The 17,714-nt window shown below is 45.1% G+C and overlaps 1 protein-coding gene across 8 annotated transcripts; it reads left to right on the forward strand.

Annotated features, from left to right (window-relative positions):
- Positions 1-919: 919 nt before the first annotated feature.
- Positions 920-17,272, forward strand: LOC125508558 (zinc finger CCCH domain-containing protein 65). Of its 8 annotated transcripts, none has more exons than XM_048673301.2 (10): positions 920-1,374; positions 1,585-1,659; positions 5,611-5,670; positions 9,054-9,083; positions 9,190-9,249; positions 9,628-9,696; positions 10,310-10,435; positions 15,482-15,787; positions 16,176-16,448; positions 16,874-17,272. In XM_048673301.2, exons 1-10 carry the CDS (start codon positions 994-996, stop codon positions 17,027-17,029), a joined length of 1,536 nt encoding a protein of 511 aa, XP_048529258.1. In that variant the 5' UTR covers positions 920-993; the 3' UTR covers positions 17,030-17,272. The 8 variants fall into 8 exon arrangements, with proteins under 8 accessions (XP_048529258.1, XP_048529259.1, XP_048529261.1 ...); XM_048673302.2 differs by having other exon boundaries at positions 9,057-9,083; XM_048673304.2 differs by having other exon boundaries at positions 9,057-9,083; positions 9,637-9,696.
- The last annotated feature ends 442 nt before the right edge of the window (positions 17,273-17,714 follow it).

Genomic DNA, 17,714 nt, shown 5'->3' on the forward strand with positions numbered 1-17,714 from the left:
ATCTTCGTTGTTTGCTGGAACCGGTGCCCCGTTTTGCTGCAACCAGCTGGTGTATGTGCTACAAGGTCGATGCCTTGCCGGAGGAAGCTACATCCAGCAGTGAAGATTGCTGCATCCAACGCCGTTTGATGTCGGGAGCTACAACCATGCACGTTGGAGCTGCAACCGGCTACCGGGGGAGTTGCAAGAGGGGTGGCCATTTGTGCGAATGCGTTTTCTTTTTGCCGAACCAATTTTTTGTTTTTCTTGGAACAATGTATGTTTTTGCTGGAATCGAGATAATTTCGTGCTTCAAGGATTGTAGAGCTCTCAAATGCTCATGTCGTTTTCGCTGGAAGCGTTTTTTATTTTGCTTCAACCTACCACCAGACTTTGATCCATGGCGAAGATTTTTGCTGCTCCTGATTTTTGTTGCTAGGCACTCTGACCGGCGGCGAGCCGCTTCAATTTTTGCTTCCACTTTATTCTGTTTTTATTGGATCCAACTATATTTTTTGCTTCCACCATGACGAGGACCAGCAGCGACACAACGACCGGCGGCGGGCGGCAACGACGGTGACCGGCGACCGCCAGGGAGGGCAGCGCCAGGCGAGTGCGTCGAGCGGTGCTTCGAGGCCGGGCGCATAGCTCATCCATGGCGGCGCGCTGGAATTTTTTCTAAAAGTTGTCTGACGAAAGAAGAGATAATCGTACGGCTAAGAGTTATTTTATCGGACGATGCTGGTAGGACCGGCCCAAAGTTGGCCCGGCGCGCCGGCGCATAGTAGTGCCTGAAAAAATAAGTTAATGAAGATGAACTATTTATATACTCCCTTGAACTAAAAGCACGAGAAGTAATTTGAAACGGAGGGAGTATTAGATTAATAATATATGGTTACTTAAAAAAAAGAGTAGCAAGGATACCCTGATAAGGGTTTTTCTTTCTTCCCCTTCGTTGCTTCCCCCACCTGCTCTCGTCGCCGTCGCTATCTTTCTCTCTCTCCAAGGAGGCCAATGGCTGACGCCGACGCGAAGGCCCCTCCAAAATCGAACCTCGATGCAGACCTGATCGCCTCAATCTCCCCCTCCTCCAATTCCTCCGGTGCTCGGAATGCCGTGGCGATCGAGAGCCAGTTCGCAGACCTCGCAATCTCTGACGAGCTACCCAAGCCTTCGGGATGGGGCGATGATGCCGTCCTTGGTATTGCCGGAAGCGATGAGATAACCGGAGAGATCACTGGAGGAAAAGTGCAGCCGGTGGCGACAGCGGATTCGAGGCCTCGGTTTCCGCAGCGTCACGCGGAGCCGGATTGTACTTACTACTTGAAGTTCGGAACTTGCCGCTTCGGGATGAAGTGCAAGTTCAACCATCCGGCGCGAAAGAAGAAGAATAGGGTGGGTATTTTGCGGCTGGGGTCAGTATTAAGGTTCTCGTTATTATGCTCGTTTTTTTTTTTGCCTTTTGGGAGATTTTTGTGTGCTTTCGATCTGGTTTTTGTGATGTTGATGGGGGTTTGGTGGTTCGTGGATGGGTTAAAGGGAGGCATCCTTTTGTAGTTTTTCCTTATGTTGTTTTTGTGCGTGCATCCGTGTGGTTGTATGCAGGTGAAAGCGAGTGGGAGTAGCAGCAGCGGGAGCAACGACATCAGTAATAAAGCTTTTCCGCCGGACGATGATCAGGTGATTTGGCTCTTTAAGCTTCTTCTGCATGTGTATGGTTTTTTATGTACATGCATGTCTGTCTTAATTTGGCATCCTTCTAAGGTTGTAGAAGAGATTAGCTTTGAGACTGTCGAAGTGGTTGGCTGGAGCAAGGGATGCCTAATGGATTATATTTTAGAACTTATTTTGGTCGACATCAATATTGTCGACGATGTGGGTAATGCAGATCAGATTGAGAAATAATAGGAATTATTTATGTCTTCACACTTGTTTGTAACATATATTGAGCGATTTGGAAGCACATAGAATTTGTAAGCTGTGAAACTGTAGTTACTAGATGATACCCCACACGATGTTGCGGGAATTGTTTGCTATATATATTTTGAAATAAGTTGGAACATGAATATTTGATTATTTTATAGATGTATAAGATATTTGTGGAATATAAAGAGCGGAGCGGATCTTTTCCCATGCATGGTAGCATGTTGAGGTTGCCACTTTCTCATGCATTGTTGCATGTTGAGGTGACACAGATGCATGTTGAGATAAATAGAAGTAGTGGGGATCACTCTCGTAGGTATATAGGATATAGGATTGGAGATTACATGTTAATTTCCACACGTCGTGTCTGCAATTATATGGGTGTGTTTGGATGCTGCCCTAGCTAGCCCTGCCAACCGTGGGCGTGCCAAAAAGTTGGCGCAGAATTCTGCCGCCCGCAACTCGCCCGATAGTTGGTGGAAAACTGAACTGACGAAGCTAACGCGGCCAGGGCGAGCCAATTAATTGGCCCTCATCCAAACGCGTGCCCACGCCTGGTCAACGATCAACTTTTGGCTGGGCTGCTCTTGGCTCCAATCCAAACAGCCTCTATAAGCCTGTATCATATCGCTGCAGTTATAAACTAGATGCTCTCTAGATGTTTACCTATTAACTAAATGTTCATGTGGTTTAGTCGTATGCTTATTCCTTCAATGTTCATGGTGGATCTTACAGATATTTGCAATTAATTTACTCATCTGATCAGCGTCCATTACTTTGTATTGTTTCGTTTGCAAGCACCTAAATAGGATATATCTTGTCGTCATACGAAACTGCACCTAGATTGTTCATTGCAGCCATTGTGTTCTGGTATCATATTTCAGTGTATTTTCTAGTGTAAATTGGTCACATTCCAATTCGACTGTTTCTATAAGGTTGAAGTGAGTCTCTTCATAATTTGTTGCTTTTTTAGCAAATGCACAAACCAGACGTATTCAGCTGTTTGATGACCAGTCCTGTGAAAGTTGCAATTGCCCTATGGTTATATGATAGTTATAATTACATACGATATAAGATGGTATTTGGATGTAATTTTCTGATAGTTATAATTACATACGATATAAGATGGTATTTGGATGTAATTTTCACGATGCACTTGCAGTACACCTTAATTCTGCTCCCCCACACCCCATTGGGGATACTATATGTTATTGAGATTGTATCCTTCTTGGTTGATACATATAGTAAAAACTGCGTACAGTTTATAAGCACCAAAGCCACAAATCACTTGACAAAGTTCTTAGCCTGGATGAATGACTCTACTGGCTTATTATTTTTTCTTAATTAATGAAGGCTTTGGCCTTCAGTTCTTGCACATGATGCTTTTTGTTTCTAAATTAAATAGATAGGCACATCATATTATGAATTCATGATATTCCTATGAAAAAACTTGTGAAGTTCATTGTATTGTCTTGAATTGTTAGGAGAGCCCTCTGTAAAGATAGGCACATTGGAGTCATTATGATTATTGATTAATCAAGAGTGAGTTAGATGTCATGTCATCATCCATATGTTTTAAGGATTACAAACATTTTTGTGCTGGATTTCCCAAACTGACAGATATGGGCCAACGCATGTGACCACCAATTGATGCCTTCAACCAGCAAAAGATAACCAACACAACGAACTCACACAATGTTGTGCCTTGCTAAGCATGTATTGGGGAATTTGCAAAATCTTGACCACGAATCATAGTAATAGTCAAGAGACCCTGCCAACGCGGTATTAAAATAAAACGATTCTGCGGCCTACATCAATCCCACGTCAAGGACAAATAGTCTAGACGTGAGGGGGAGTGTTGAAATATATTGTCCGCCTCCCTCCATCAGTTCGGACTTTTGGATGAGTTGGCTAGAGCATGAATTCAATAGGAACAACACATGTTACATCTCACTATATATAAGGGGAAATTAAGGCTTTGTAACGTTACATGGTGTGCCCCAAACCAATGAGGGGTCGTTGCCATGCATCTGATATTCACCATACCATATAATGATATTATAACTACATAAAGCTTTTTTACTGTATGAACTATACAGTTTACAACTATATACAATTGTCGCAGTGGTAAAGCTGCTGCCTTGTGACCATGAGGTCACGAGTTCAAGTCCTGGAAACAGCCTCTTGCAGAAATCTAGGGAAAGGCTGCGTACAATAGACCCAAAGTGGTCGGACCCTTCCCCGGACCCTGCGCAAGCGGGAGCTACATGCACCGGGCTGCCCTTTATACAACTATAAACAATTGTCACTTAGCTTGGTATATTTTCCCTTTTTTCTCAGTACGGTTTGCTTAGGGACGGGCATTTTCCAACCAAAAACCGAGACTGAACTGAACCATTCTAACCGAACTGTGAGTTAAATTGTGTTTCGGTGTTTTGGTTTGGTTTAAAACCTGGCCACTGCTTGGTGTTCGGTTGTTTGTTGGTTTCCAGTGCAGAGAAACTGTAAACGCCGAATTACCTGTACTACATGTGACCGCTTCATCCCTCGGGGTTAGCAAGTCCCATACAACATACGCCCAGCCGTCAGTCATATGATTACTTCATACGAGGTGAATCATCCCAGTTGGCACATACACAATCTGGGTTGGCAGTTTCCACTTTCCACAAAACGTAGTAGCTACCAGACGGCGCTGTCTCCAGCCCTAGGAGGTGAGGCGATCAAACAGTCATCCTCCGGCCATCTGGCGCACACCGGTGAACTCTCGTTGGTCACCATTAGTTTCATGATGGTTAGAACTCCGACCAGCCGCCCGCACAATATTAAAAGAAGTACCCCTGCTGCTTGAAGCTTGCAAGTAGGTAACACAACAATGAGTCCATGACTAACTCTACCTAACACCGCAATGTAATCTAAGTCGATGGCTAGTGTACTCCAGAAAATACATCTTGATTCATGCAAGCACTAGACTACTAGTGCATAGAAATTGAAAGTAATTAACATATGGCTTACATTGCGCTTAATTAATTCAGTTCTATGTACAGTATAATGGTTATCAAATGAAAGCTTCTCAGTTTCGGTAGTATATCTTGATTTAGCGGCACCAGAATATTGATCAATAAGTATTCTCAATTTTTTTATCAGTATATAAATTTTATATTAAAGTTGGGAGCTATGTTACAGAGTAAATTACAATTGGCTATGAGGCTGTTCATGGCATGCTGCATCTATTGATGGTGCACATGGACTTCGGTTTCTCGGTTAACCGAACAAAGCGAACCGACAAATTTTGGATTATAAGATTTGGTTTCCATTTTTGTTAGGATTATTTTGGTTGTCATTTTACACAAACCGAAATTAAAAAAATCCGGATAAACTGAACTTAAGTAACCACATAAACTGAATGTCCACGTCAGCTTATTCACCTTTTCTGCTTTAATTGCTGATGATGCATGCAGATGATTTAATTAAATTACTCTAGAAAATATGGTAGGTCTTAGAAGCTTGAAATGATCACGTTGTAGGTTGAGTTTATAAGGTTTGAATGATTACGTATGATCGTTTCTATGGGTATTTCAAACAATTGATGTTGAAGCATGTTAGTGTGTTCAACTGTCAATTTCCATATGGACGTTTTTTCTTTTCCATTTATGATTCTTTGGGTACTCTTCGATTTGTGTTTCAGTTTTCTGTCGAACTTTGCTGTAGACTCCTAAAGAAGAATATGAAGATCTTGTTCCAAATATTTCAGCTGAAGTCGATTTGTTGGTGAGTCTTATTTACATTTTTTTCTGGAAGTCATTGTGAACTGTCTATTGTTTTGAAGGATTGAAGACTATTTGAAATGAAAAAATGATTGGTCAACTACAATTCCACACTATCGCTGTCCTATGTGGTTTACTTTTCTGACCAATCCTGTTGTATTCCAAAAGGAACATAATGAGTTTGACTAGCTTGAAGCTCTTAGAGTTATATATATTTAGCCATGTACCCCCTTGTATTTTCCCTGTTCTCTATGGGATTTTCTGCATATTGTATTGCACCTGTACATGTATATATACTGGCCTATGGCCACTTGGAAATACAAGTTGCATATTTCCTAACATGGTATCAGAGCCTTGTTTTTTTTTTCTCTCGCACACGCAACTTGTGCTCTCCGGATCCAATCTCATCTCGCGTCACTGCTGCCTTCTCTCGCCGGCCGTCCCTGTCTTCTCCACCCACGTGTCTCTTACTGAGCTGCTGCTCCTCCTTCCACCTCGTTGCTGGTCATCTCGTGACCCATGCAGGTGGCCCGCTGCATACCTGCTGCAGTCCGTGTGCTTCTGCTTCCATCCTGCTGCCACTGCTGAATATTCCACGCAGGTGGCCTGCTGCCCCACTGGCCCGCTGCTCCACCCATCAGCCGCCGGCTGGCAGCTCTGCCCCAACGCCGATCCAATCTCCCCACCCGCGCGCTGATCCATCCCTGCGAAGCAGCCTGCTGCTTGATCTGGCTGCTCGTTTGCATGTTGACCCGCACGCCCGTCCGCACATGGCCGTTCGCTCACTGCCTGATTAGGTCGGCTCGTGACAAGCTGCCCGCCTCCTGGCCTTCCTTCGATCTCATTCAAGCGATGAGCAGCTGCCACTCCTGTGTTGGTCAGATGATTTGGCTGATTTGGTAAAAAAAAATGTCTAGGTTGTCGAGCACGATTTCTCTCCCTTGTGGCCAGCTCATTTTTGACGGTGTTCCTTACACTGATCCTGTCTCTCGCCCCTACGGCGTCTCTCGGTGCTTGGTGCTTGTCCGCATGTGATGCTGTTCCCTTTGAAGTCTTCCGCAGGCTGTGTTGGTCGCTCTTCAGCGACTCGTCTTGCGACCTTCGCACATGGGGATTGTCGCTCTACACCGACAACTCTCGCGACTTCCACCGGTGGTGTTGGTGCATACCGCTCCAGCGACTACGCTTTGCACCCGTGCCATCCCTTGACAGTTGGTGCTTGTATGGATGCAACCTCGTCTTCTCCACCGGCTTCTGCAAACGATACTAGTCATGTTACATTGCCTCATCTAGTGGCTTCCACAGGTCACCACGACCGCTCCTCTTTCGGTGTTGCCGCGTTGACTTCTTCATATGTGTCCTTCATTGAGCAGGAGATCGTGCGACTTCGTGACTTGCTGATTACCTATGACTCTCCATTGCCGGGTGCATCTACGTCGACCTCTTCAACTGAGCCCCTGACCGAGCAGGAGATTACGCGACTTCGATGCCTGCTTGCTGCATCTTCTGGTTCTTCATCGTCAGGTTTCGCTGGTTCTGCTACTGACCCTTCTGGCCTTCTACACAGGCAGGCACATCTCCGTGGATTCTTGATACTGGAGTATCTTTTCATATTACTCATGATTCATCCACTATGTCCTCTGTTGGATCTCTTGATTCTCCTGTTCATGTTCTTACTGCTGATGGTACCTCCCTCCGAGGCAGGCATTCTTAGCACTTTGTCTTTTCATGTTCCTGATGTTGCTCATATTCCTTGACTTGCCATGCAGCTTCTTTCTGGTGGTCAGATTGTTGACTCTGGTTGTCGGGTCATTCTCGACTTTGACTCATGTTCTATTCTGTACTGTCACACCGGTGCTCTCCTTGGTGCTGGCCCTCGGCATCCTTGACTGGCTTCACCATCCATCCACTGCCACCGCTGCCAGTCTCTCCTTGGTGCTGGTCACTTGTGTGGCTCTCGTCTCTCAGCCTTAGTTTGACATGGTCTTCTTGGATCAGTCTCCGGCTATGTGTCTTTAGACTGTCAGGGTTGCCGGCTTGGTAAACAGGTCCACGTGTTGTGGATGCGTCTACTGATGCGCCATCTAGTTTTGATGTGCCATCTTCCTCCTCTCAGCCTACTTCTGGCATGCGTCCTCGCTCGCTTCCGCCTGTCGACCACCTTGGTTTTTCAAGCGCTGGTGCGGCTGTTCTTGAGCCTACTTCTTATCTGATGCTGTTGTTCATCTCGAATGGAAGCTTGCGACGGCCGAGGAGCTTGCTGCTCTTGGGCGCACCGACACGTGGGATCTTGTTTCTCTTCCTCCCCGTGTGCTGTCCCATTACTTGTAAGTGGGTCTACAAGGTTAATATTTGCTCCGATGGTTCCCTTGAGTGTTACAAAGCTCATCTTATGGCTTGTGGCTTTCAGCAGGAGCATGGTCATGATTACCATGAGACTTTTGCTCCTGTGGCCCATATGACCATTGTTCGCACACTTCTTGCTGTGGCCTCTGTTCACACTGGTCTGTGTCTCAACTTGATGTTAAGAATGCCTTTCTTAATGGTGAGCTGCGTGAGGAGGTTTACATGCAGCCACCACCTTGGTATTCTGTTCCGGACGTCATGGTTTGCCGTCTTTGTTGCTCTCTCTATGGCCTTAAGCAAGCCCCTCGTGCCTGGTTTGATCGTTTTGCTTCTATAATAACTGCAGCTGGTTTTTCAGCGAGTGCTCATGATCCTGCATTGTTTGTCCACCTTTCTGCTCATGGTCGGACCCTTCTTCGATATGTTGATGACATGATCATCACTGGCGATGACCGTGAGTATATTTCCTAACAGAAGAAACTGCAAAGGTGTGCTTCCACAATATGTGGGCGTTGGAAAGGAAAGGATGCTACCATTCCTAATTGTGCCAATTTGAGAAAGAACTAATAATAATCCTTAACTTCTCAAGGAACCCTTCATGAGTGGTTGTGAATGATTGACTTGTTTGATCCTTTTAATCATTGTTCCCTAGGATCATGAATCGAACAGCTTGAATTATCAAGTTTGGGGTATTTATTTCATGAACAGTTCATAAGTTTTTTTTTCTTTTGCTCTATTTCACAGAGTTGTAGAATCCCAACATATATAATTTATGTAGGGCTTTGTTGACAAGGAGAATACATCTAACTTAATAAACCTTAATAGGACATCACATGAGGGCAGCAATCAGCATTCTATGTAGTGTATAAGATGTCTTATCTCTCTGTTGGGTAGATTTAGTAGGAACATCATTAGCACTGTACATGTAGTTGACAAGTGAATCAGCAAGCACAGTTATCTGAAGTATTTGGGGTTTGAAAGTATGTCTGCCTTTATTATTTCTTACTTCTGTTTTTCTTGTTACATGTAATTGATGCGAAGAAGGGAAGAATGGAGGCAATGCAACTTAAGGTTGATACGTGCATCTATCTTGGATATTATCATGCACACTAATGCTTGAGTTTGCTTAATAAATGTAACGGAAGAAATTGAAAACCCTCATCCATTTTCTTGGCAGATTGCTGATGAGACTGAAAAAGGATTCTATTTGAAGAAGTTTAAAGAGACAGAACAAAAGGTTTACAAGTTTTTGCATTTTAAGTTGGCGCCCTGCAGTACTGGCTTGATAGTCCCAGTTCAGAGGCCATAATCCTTTTTTAACATGCATCTTTAGTGTTGTATATTGCTGTCATTTATCTTAGACATTTCTCCATCTTATACATTTATCCGAGGTCTCGGTTTACCCATGTATGTTAGTTCATGAGTTCGTGCTACTGAACTAACACAGTTATCAAGAGTTTACACTAATAACCTGATAAAATAAATTCATGCTTGCACAAAATTTTCTCTCCGTTCATGATATAAAACTATATACTGATAACCTTTGATGATCTATCTAGTTTTGAAGCCTTTGGTTTATATTTTGATCATTTTGTCTTCCGTTTCTACCATTGAGATTCTGAAGGTTGCTAAAGAGAAAAGAAAGGAAACTGTTTCAGAAGGTAGTGCTCAGGAGGAATGTAAGGTTTGTTTCTGATCCTTCAGCCAGTTTGTTAATCATGAATATTTTCTCCGATGGTTAGGTTTAATCGAATTCGAATAATATCCACATTGAGTAGAGAAATCCAATCTGTTGGAATTGAATCACCCAACTCCTCCACTTCCTGAGATATGGTCCACAGAACCACTACTAGCAGTGAAGCTTAGCTGAATCACTCAGCCCCCGTCTCTGTTGGAGCTGAATCACCCAGCTCCTCTGTTGTTTTTCACATTATGCACAAGTACACAGGCTGTTTTGGTGACTTGCTGCTTCACAGAGCCAAAGCCCTCTTATTGATGCACTACAAGCTTTCCTTACAAAGATGGCATACCTATTTATAGGCTACATGAACCTACCTTAACCAATACAGCTCAGAAGTAGCTAGCATTTGTACAATCTGGATAGCAGTTGGACCTTTGCGCTTGTTAAAGAATAGCTGTGTTGATCTATCTGGAATTTGTAGGTAGGAGTGTGAGCACAGTGATTCCACTAACCCACATCTTGTTTGGGAGTTAGGCTACCCAAATACGAATATATTGTGCATATTTGTGGTTTGGATGAACCCCTCAGATCATTTTTTAAACTTAAATTAACGCAGTATTACTCAACGCCCGGAGGATGCAAATTTGGGGAATCTTGCAGATACCTACATTACGAAGGGAAAGAAAGGAAAACAGAAGTTGCAAAGGTTGAGCTGAATTTTCTAGGTCTTCCACTTCGTCCAGTAAGTTACATCCATTTCTTCAACTTGTATCCCTGGGTCCGTTTGACTCACATTATGTTGTTTTGGTGAGTTTTTTTTTAATGTTTTCATGCTCTAGAGATACTTTTGATCTTAGGGGATGTGCATATCAATGACTTAAAGCAGTTTAGTATACATCCATATCAAAACTGATATTCAAGTTCAACAAATGTTGGAAGGTACGGATATGACAGAAGTTTCCCTTTGGTAAATGGTGTACTAAGTGGACAAGGGACAAAAACATCCACATAGAACTTCTCTTTTTTGTTTCCCCTGTATCAGTTTGCCTTTTGGGGTTGAAACTTTAAAGAATACTGCAGGCAGAAGTTTCCCTTTGATAAATGGTGTACTAAATGGAAAAGGGACGAAAGCTAATCCACATAGAACTTCTCTTTTTTGTTTCACCCATATCACTTTGCTTTTGGGTTTGAAACTTTAAAGAATACTACAGGCAGAAGTTTCCCTTTGATAAATGGTGTACTAAATGAACAAGGGACAAAAGCTAATCCATATAGAACTTCTCTTTTTTTGTTTCACTTGTATCAATTTGCTTTCGGCGTTAAACCTATAAAGGATACGACAACACAATATGAACTCAATTCTTCCCCCAGAATTGCATGTTTACAAAAATAAAGAACTTTCATTAATTAAGCAAGAAAAGAAAGGTTGGGCTATCTCTGACATGCAGGTCGGATCGCAGCCCTGCAAAAACCCTGTACTCGACACTAAGCCCAAACCGAGCAAGCTCATGGGCAGCCCTATTACAAACCTTGTTCATCTTAGATCCTTTGTAGTCTGTAGGTTGTGGACGATAAGTATGATATCCTCGATCACCCCACCCGCCATCGATCTGTTTCTTTCCTTAACACAACAAGTACCATGAAAGCATCACTCTCAAGGTGGAAGGGCTTATCAAGGTATGCCATCACCATCCTCAAACCTTCCAGGCACACAATTGCCTCAGACGGCGCTGTGCTGTCACACATGACCAGGCTGAATAGATACTGGCTGCCTCTTCTCGGGCTACTGCCCCCTATGATGTAGGGCAAAACCCTAATCAGTGTAATTTGTCCTGATGTTCATGAATTGAAGGTGGATTCGAGGAAGAACGCGAAGAACACAAAGAACATGAGGGGAATCATGAAGGGAGACACAAATCAACACATATAGATGCAATAAAAGATACACAAAGATAGATCCATGATCCAAATCATCCAAAGAGTGATATGGAACAAGATAGTTCTTCCCCAAGTCCTAGAACAAGGAGGTCTGAATGATTCTATGATGGGAATCCTTCTCCACATGTGGAGGTCTTGAATCCACTAGGGGTCTTCTCCATAGGAGGCCTTGAGCTCCAATGGAGTCTTCTCTCTCTCTCTCTCTCTCTCTCTCTCTCCCTCTCCCTCTCCCTCTCTCTCTCTGAGTCCCAGGGGGGTGATACATGAGCTAAGCTCTAGTGTAGTTTTAATCTTAGCTAATCCTAGAAATGAGGATGTGGAGGTTTATTTATAGTACAAGCCACGAGTGGTTAGGTGGGAAGGAGATACATGGGCCTCAGGCCCGACCGTGCGCGCAGGCAGGTGCCGGATGTCCGGCCTCACATGAGGCGTCAGATGTCCGGTCATGCGGGCGTCAACCTTCGGGTGCCCTCTTGCCGGAAATCCGGCAGGGGGGCGGATGTTCGGCCTGTCAATGTAGCTCCGGATGTCTGGTCGCTGATGCAGTTCAGTTGCCTGTTGGCGCCGGATGTCCGGCCGCTGTAGCTTCAGCAACACCGTCTTTTTTCGTCTTCTCTTTCATGCTTCCCTCGCGGATGGTGTAGTCGTTCGTTGGCGCTTGCACTCCTCGTCACCTGTGAAGCTCATGCACACGAGAGGAGTGTCAAGTAGTATATGAAGTAGATGTTGCATGTGTCACTTGTCAAACGGCCTCTTGACATGGTGGTGTCCGTAGGATGCTCCGCATCACCCTAGGTGTCGGTGTACAAAGGTAGGGGCTCTCCTTTTGCACCCCTTTACTTGTGCACGGGCAGTCAGAGCCGCGCCCACGGCCGCACTGAGCAAGGCAGAGGAGGGATGCCGGAGCGCAAGACAGCCAAAGCAACGCCAAGACCAGAGGCGCAAAGAGAGCAAGAGGGCGAGGTGGATTCCCCCGGCAAGACTCTTGCCGGGGTGGCTTCTGCAGCCCCGGCAAGATCCTTGCCGGGGCAACTTGCCTGACGCCAGTAGAGCGCGCCACCCTTGAGCCCAAGGGTTTCCGACGAAGGTGAAGACGAGGAAGGCATCGGTGATGAAGGTGGAGATTCATGCGGCAAGGAAGAAGAAACTGTGGGAGAGGACGACGGCGGATCTGCGACAGTGGGAGGAGGGGTAGAAATATGGCGCACGGAGGGAGGTGTATCGGGAAATGTGAGAAAAGATATGTTCTCCACAGAAAAGGTCAAGGAGGATGGACGCGGGTAGAAAGGACAGGACTCATCAAAAGCCACATCTCGGGAAATACGCATCCAATGACCGATAGGATCCCAACACCGATAACCCTTATGCTCAGCGCTGTATCCTAGAAAGACACGCTCAACATACCGAGCGGTCAGTTTGGTGCGTTCATGTGGGGCAAGAACATAGCAAACACAACCAAACAAACGAAGTGCCGAATAATCAGGAGAATGGTTAGGAAGACGCTCGAAAGGAATACCACCCTGCAGAGTAGCAACTAGCTGAATTTTGACGAGATATGTGGAAGTGGAAATAGCCTCAGCCCAAAAGAGAGGCGGAAGAGAGGCAGTGATCATCATCGCACACGTCGTCTCAAGAAGGTGACAATGCTTGCTACTGCTGAAAAGAGCTAGCAGATGCAACAACAGGGGTCGCACGACTGTCGAGGTGGCATCAAAGGGAAGACGAAGCTAGTCAAGCTCCTAGAGACAATCATGGCGTCAGGGGCCAGCACCAAGCAGAGCGCCTGTGCGACGATCCTAAACAGAACATGAATTAGAGTCAAGATTGACCCTACAACTAGAGTCAACAATCAGACTACCTGAAAAGAGCAGTATGCCAAGTCGAGGAACATGAGCAACAAAGGGAATATGAAAGGAAGATGTGCTAAGAGTGCCTTGACTAGCGATAGGGAGGTGAGTATCATCAGCAGTAAGAACATGAACAGGAGATTCGACAGGTCGAGCGGAGGTCAAAGTGGAAGAATCATAAGTCATATGGAAAGATGCTTCAGTATCAAAAATCCATGGGGATGTATTTGAATGAGGAGAAGGTGGTCTCTCAGTGCCAGAAAAGTCAGTCACAGAACGTGCAGATCCTGTTGGAGCAGAATCCAAGCTTCAAGCAGGCAGCGGAGTTGTGCAATCTCATGCGTAGACAGTGACACAGCTCAAGAAGTTGAGGTAGAAACACTCGCCGGCGAAGAGCGGACACCACTACCCGTGGAAGCTGCGTGAAGAGTCGACGGAGAGCAGCAAGTCGACGTCGAGCGACATGTGAAAGCCACTGGGGGAGTCGATGTAGAGCGACCACCACCAGGTATGGCAGGAGTCAATATAGAACGACCATCATCACGTGTGGAAGCCATCAAACGAGTCGACATAGGGCGGCCATAACCACATGCAAAAGCCGCTAGAGGAGTCGACTAGAGTGGCCATAACCACGGGCGGAAGCCGCGAGAGGAGTCGACGAAGAATAGTCACAACCGCGGGCGTAAGCCGTGAGAGGAGTCGGCCTAGAGGCGCCGCCGAACGCGGAAGCCACGAGAGCATCGGCAGAAGTCGCCTCAGGGGACGACGACACAGACGGACGAGCACCAAGCACCGAGGAAAGGCACATGTGCAAGACTGGGTCAGTGTAGGGAACACCGAAAACACTGTAAAAAATCACTGGGGAGCGGGTGAGAGACACCATGGCAGATGCTTGTTTTTTAGGGCAATAGCACAACAATCAAGCTTGGGGTCAACAGCCGAACAGAAGCCAGAAGTTGACCAATCAGCCGAATAGCATGGCAGCCCACCAGAACCCCAATCAAGTATATAGATAGATTCATGCGGGCGCAGCAGCTACCAATCCACGCGGATACACACGTATACAGACGTGAGAATAGGTCAGCAGCCGACCGAGCTGAACAGGAGTTGAGCCAGAGTCACAGAAACTGAACTGAACCGAGCCGAGCTGAACCACAGGAGCTGAGCCGGTTCGAAGCAGATCAACTGCACGTATTCGATCTGATGAGGACAGGGCGCACACCGCTACAGCAGAGGACGCCCGCGTCGATGGGGCCGGCGGCGGATGTGCTTACAGATGGAACCGAGCCAAAGGCTTGGCGGCGGGCACCCTCCGGTGAGCAAGTCAGTAGCAGCCGGGGATGCACAGGTGGCGGCCGTCAGTCGTGGCCGGAGATGCACAGGCGGCCGGGAAGACGGAGATGAACCGGCAGCCGGCACGGCGAGCAGAAGACCGGCGACTGTCAGACGCGGGCGGAGAAGGCCGGAGATTTACATGCAGCCGGCGGTCGGACGCAGCCGGGAGATCAACGATGTACAGGCAGCCGGCGGAAGACGCCAAGGATCGATCTAGAAATCAAGAGAAGATCGAAAAAAATCGATCTGAATAGCACGAGTTGCAACTTGCGGTGGAGACTCTAAACCTGGACCTGATACCATGTTAGAAGAATAGCAACTTGGTATTGTCAGGAGGCAAAAGGCAATATATACTTGTACAGGCCAAAGGCCAGAATGCAAAAGGCCAAAGGCCACCATAAATATAAGTCTAACACCACCATGCAACTTCGATCTAGCAATTCTGTCCCAGGCCATCAAGTGGGTTCTCTCATCGACCTCATCACCTCACCGAAAATTCCGGATAATCTGTGTGAGCTCCTCGCATATCTCAGAATTTCATGTTGATCTGGTGCCAAAACCAAAACGCTTGCATGGTTGAACCTACTGTAGATAAGTTAAAGTTATACCAACGCTGCTGTTTCTTAAATTGGATATTTCATGCAAATGTGGTGTTTATGATCTTGCAGGGAGGAAAAGAGTGTCCGTACTATATGCGCATTGGGAGCTGCAAATTTGCCACCAACTGCAGATTTCACCATCCGGATCCTAGTAATGTGGTTTCAAGAGATCCAATGTTGGAGCATGAGAATGGCGATATTCCACAACAAAATGTTCAAGCATCTTCTCAGCTGAATGTTCCAGTATGGTCTGCTGACCAAAGGGCATTGAATGAGCACTGTGCTCCTTTTTTAGCTCCAGCATCCTCATACAGTGCGGGAATGATTCCACCTCGGGGAATGTATCCATCTCCAGAATGGAGTGGGTACCATCAGGTAAATATGCTTATATTCATTTGAAAAGGTTCCTTCCACTCAAGTGGTTACTATGTAGTCTCTTTTTTGAAAGGATAGTGGTAGGGGTGGCCCCTACATGTTGCCATGTAAATCTCAACAGGTGATATTGGCGACTGTTGCAGGTTGCTTTTCGCTTGAGTTTAGAAAACGTAACATTTAGCAGACTTAAGACCTTTGTATCGGACTATCGGTACTGTTTGTGACATTAAAAATCTTCTTTCACGCTGGCACCGTCGTACATCATGTTACTGTATTGTGAGAACTGATGAATTAAATTTTTTTTACCATGTCCAATTTGCCAATCTATATGTTTAATGTTGAGACCTTATCTTAATGTATCTAGTTAATGTTCAATTGTTTTTTTCAGGTTCCATTAGGTCCATATTACCCTCCTGGAATCGCTTTTCATCATTTTCCAACTCCTGTGAATCATCCTATGTACAGGGGAGCAGATGTACCGGGACATCAAGAACTGCCCTCCGATGAATACCCAGAGAGACCTGGCCAACTTGAATGTCAACATTTTGTTAAAAGTGGGTTTTGTAAATTCAAGGCCAAGTGCAAGTATCACCATCCAAGGTCACTTGTGCCTCCACCAACAGCCGGAGCTCTTAGTCCTCTCGGCTTGCCACTCAGATCTGTAAGTTGTTTGGTTTGTTCTTTTTGTTTTATTAAGTTGTGTTAGACAATACAATGCAAGGTGCTTGTAAAAATAAACCAGTTTTTGCTTAAGCACTAGACTAGTGCTTGTTCTATAGAGGTTAATTAAGCATCTGTGCTATACAAACAAAGACCGGTGCCTGAGAAAAACCTGGTTTGTTTTCACAAGCACTGTTCTAAACACCTTGCATGGTACATGGCCTTGTTATGTTTAGATAAAGATGAGAAATCTGTGATATTTCGATGTAGTTTCGGAAGGACAGAAAATATGATTTTGACATTTAGTGGAGCATGTTAATTCTGAATTTCATAGTTATAACTTATTTTTTCCTTTTTGGGCAACATTGTTATATTAATTTTGTAGGTTTGTATTTGTTTCGTCTGATCTGGCCTCTGGATTTGCAGGATCAGCCCGTGTGCACATACTATGAACGCTATGGAGTCTGCAAGTTTGGGCCAGCTTGCATGTACAATCACCCTTTTAATTTTGGTCATCCTGTATCCGCAGCAGGGCCACCTCTCTCTGCTCAATACCTCACTTCAGGAAACTACACGGTCTAGCAAGCAGGGCCGATTTTTTTTCTGTGGTCACCATGATGCTTGGAATAACACTTCCACTTGTAAAATAGCGCAGCTGAAAGTTGCAGGGTTTTCATGTTGACGATAGAGATCTGGTTTGCAAGTCAGCAACGAAGTTGCATGAAGTTGGGTGCATAGCAGCTGGGATTCGTAGAAACTAAACAGGTTTCGATACATACACTGCTGCCCCTTTATATTTTAGAGCACTTGACGGTTCGTACACAATTGTTGCGTCACTCAAGCCCACTTTTTCATCTCAACTGTTCTGCGTTTACAATTTTATATTACTAGTTAGCGTGCATCTATTCCTAATCATCCTAATCAATTTAAAAAGCAAATGTTTAAACAAAGTAAGCAAAAACTACTCTAGCGATGCACTAGTAATATTACAAAATCAACAGATGATAATAATGTACTAATAATAAACTAACGATTTTCATTTACACATGAGTGATGAATTTATTTGTTGTATTGAGTGGAGGAGATTCCTTGTGGGGAGGAGTCACTAACATATCGAAGCTTTTGTGAGACACTGCTGCATTTTATAGCTCTAGCATTTTTTACAAGGATGCTTCCGGTTCCAGTTAATGGAATTTGGCCACTGGGCGAGCCTAGAATTTCAAACAATTGGAAAAGCCTGTCAATCGTAAGTAAAAAAAATGTCTTT

Source organism: Triticum urartu, chromosome 5A, assembly GCF_056163025.1.
Source record: "Triticum urartu cultivar PI428250 chromosome 5A, HENAU_Tu73, whole genome shotgun sequence".
Classification (NCBI taxonomy): Eukaryota; Viridiplantae; Streptophyta; class Magnoliopsida; order Poales; family Poaceae; genus Triticum; species Triticum urartu.

What these genes read in the sequence shown, in the direction of transcription:
- LOC125508558 (XM_048673301.2), top strand. Translation starts at nt 994, where the DNA reads ATGGCTGACGCCGACGCGAAGGCCCCTCCAAAATCGAACCTCGATGCA. An exon ending in TGGAGGCAATGCAACTTAAG is followed by an intron (nt 9,084 to 9,189) that starts GTTGATACGTGC and finishes TTTTCTTGGCAG; the next exon opens with ATTGCTGATGAGACTGAAAA. An exon ending in TAGGTCTTCCACTTCGTCCA is followed by an intron (nt 10,436 to 15,481) that starts GTAAGTTACATC and finishes ATGATCTTGCAG; the next exon opens with GGAGGAAAAGAGTGTCCGTA.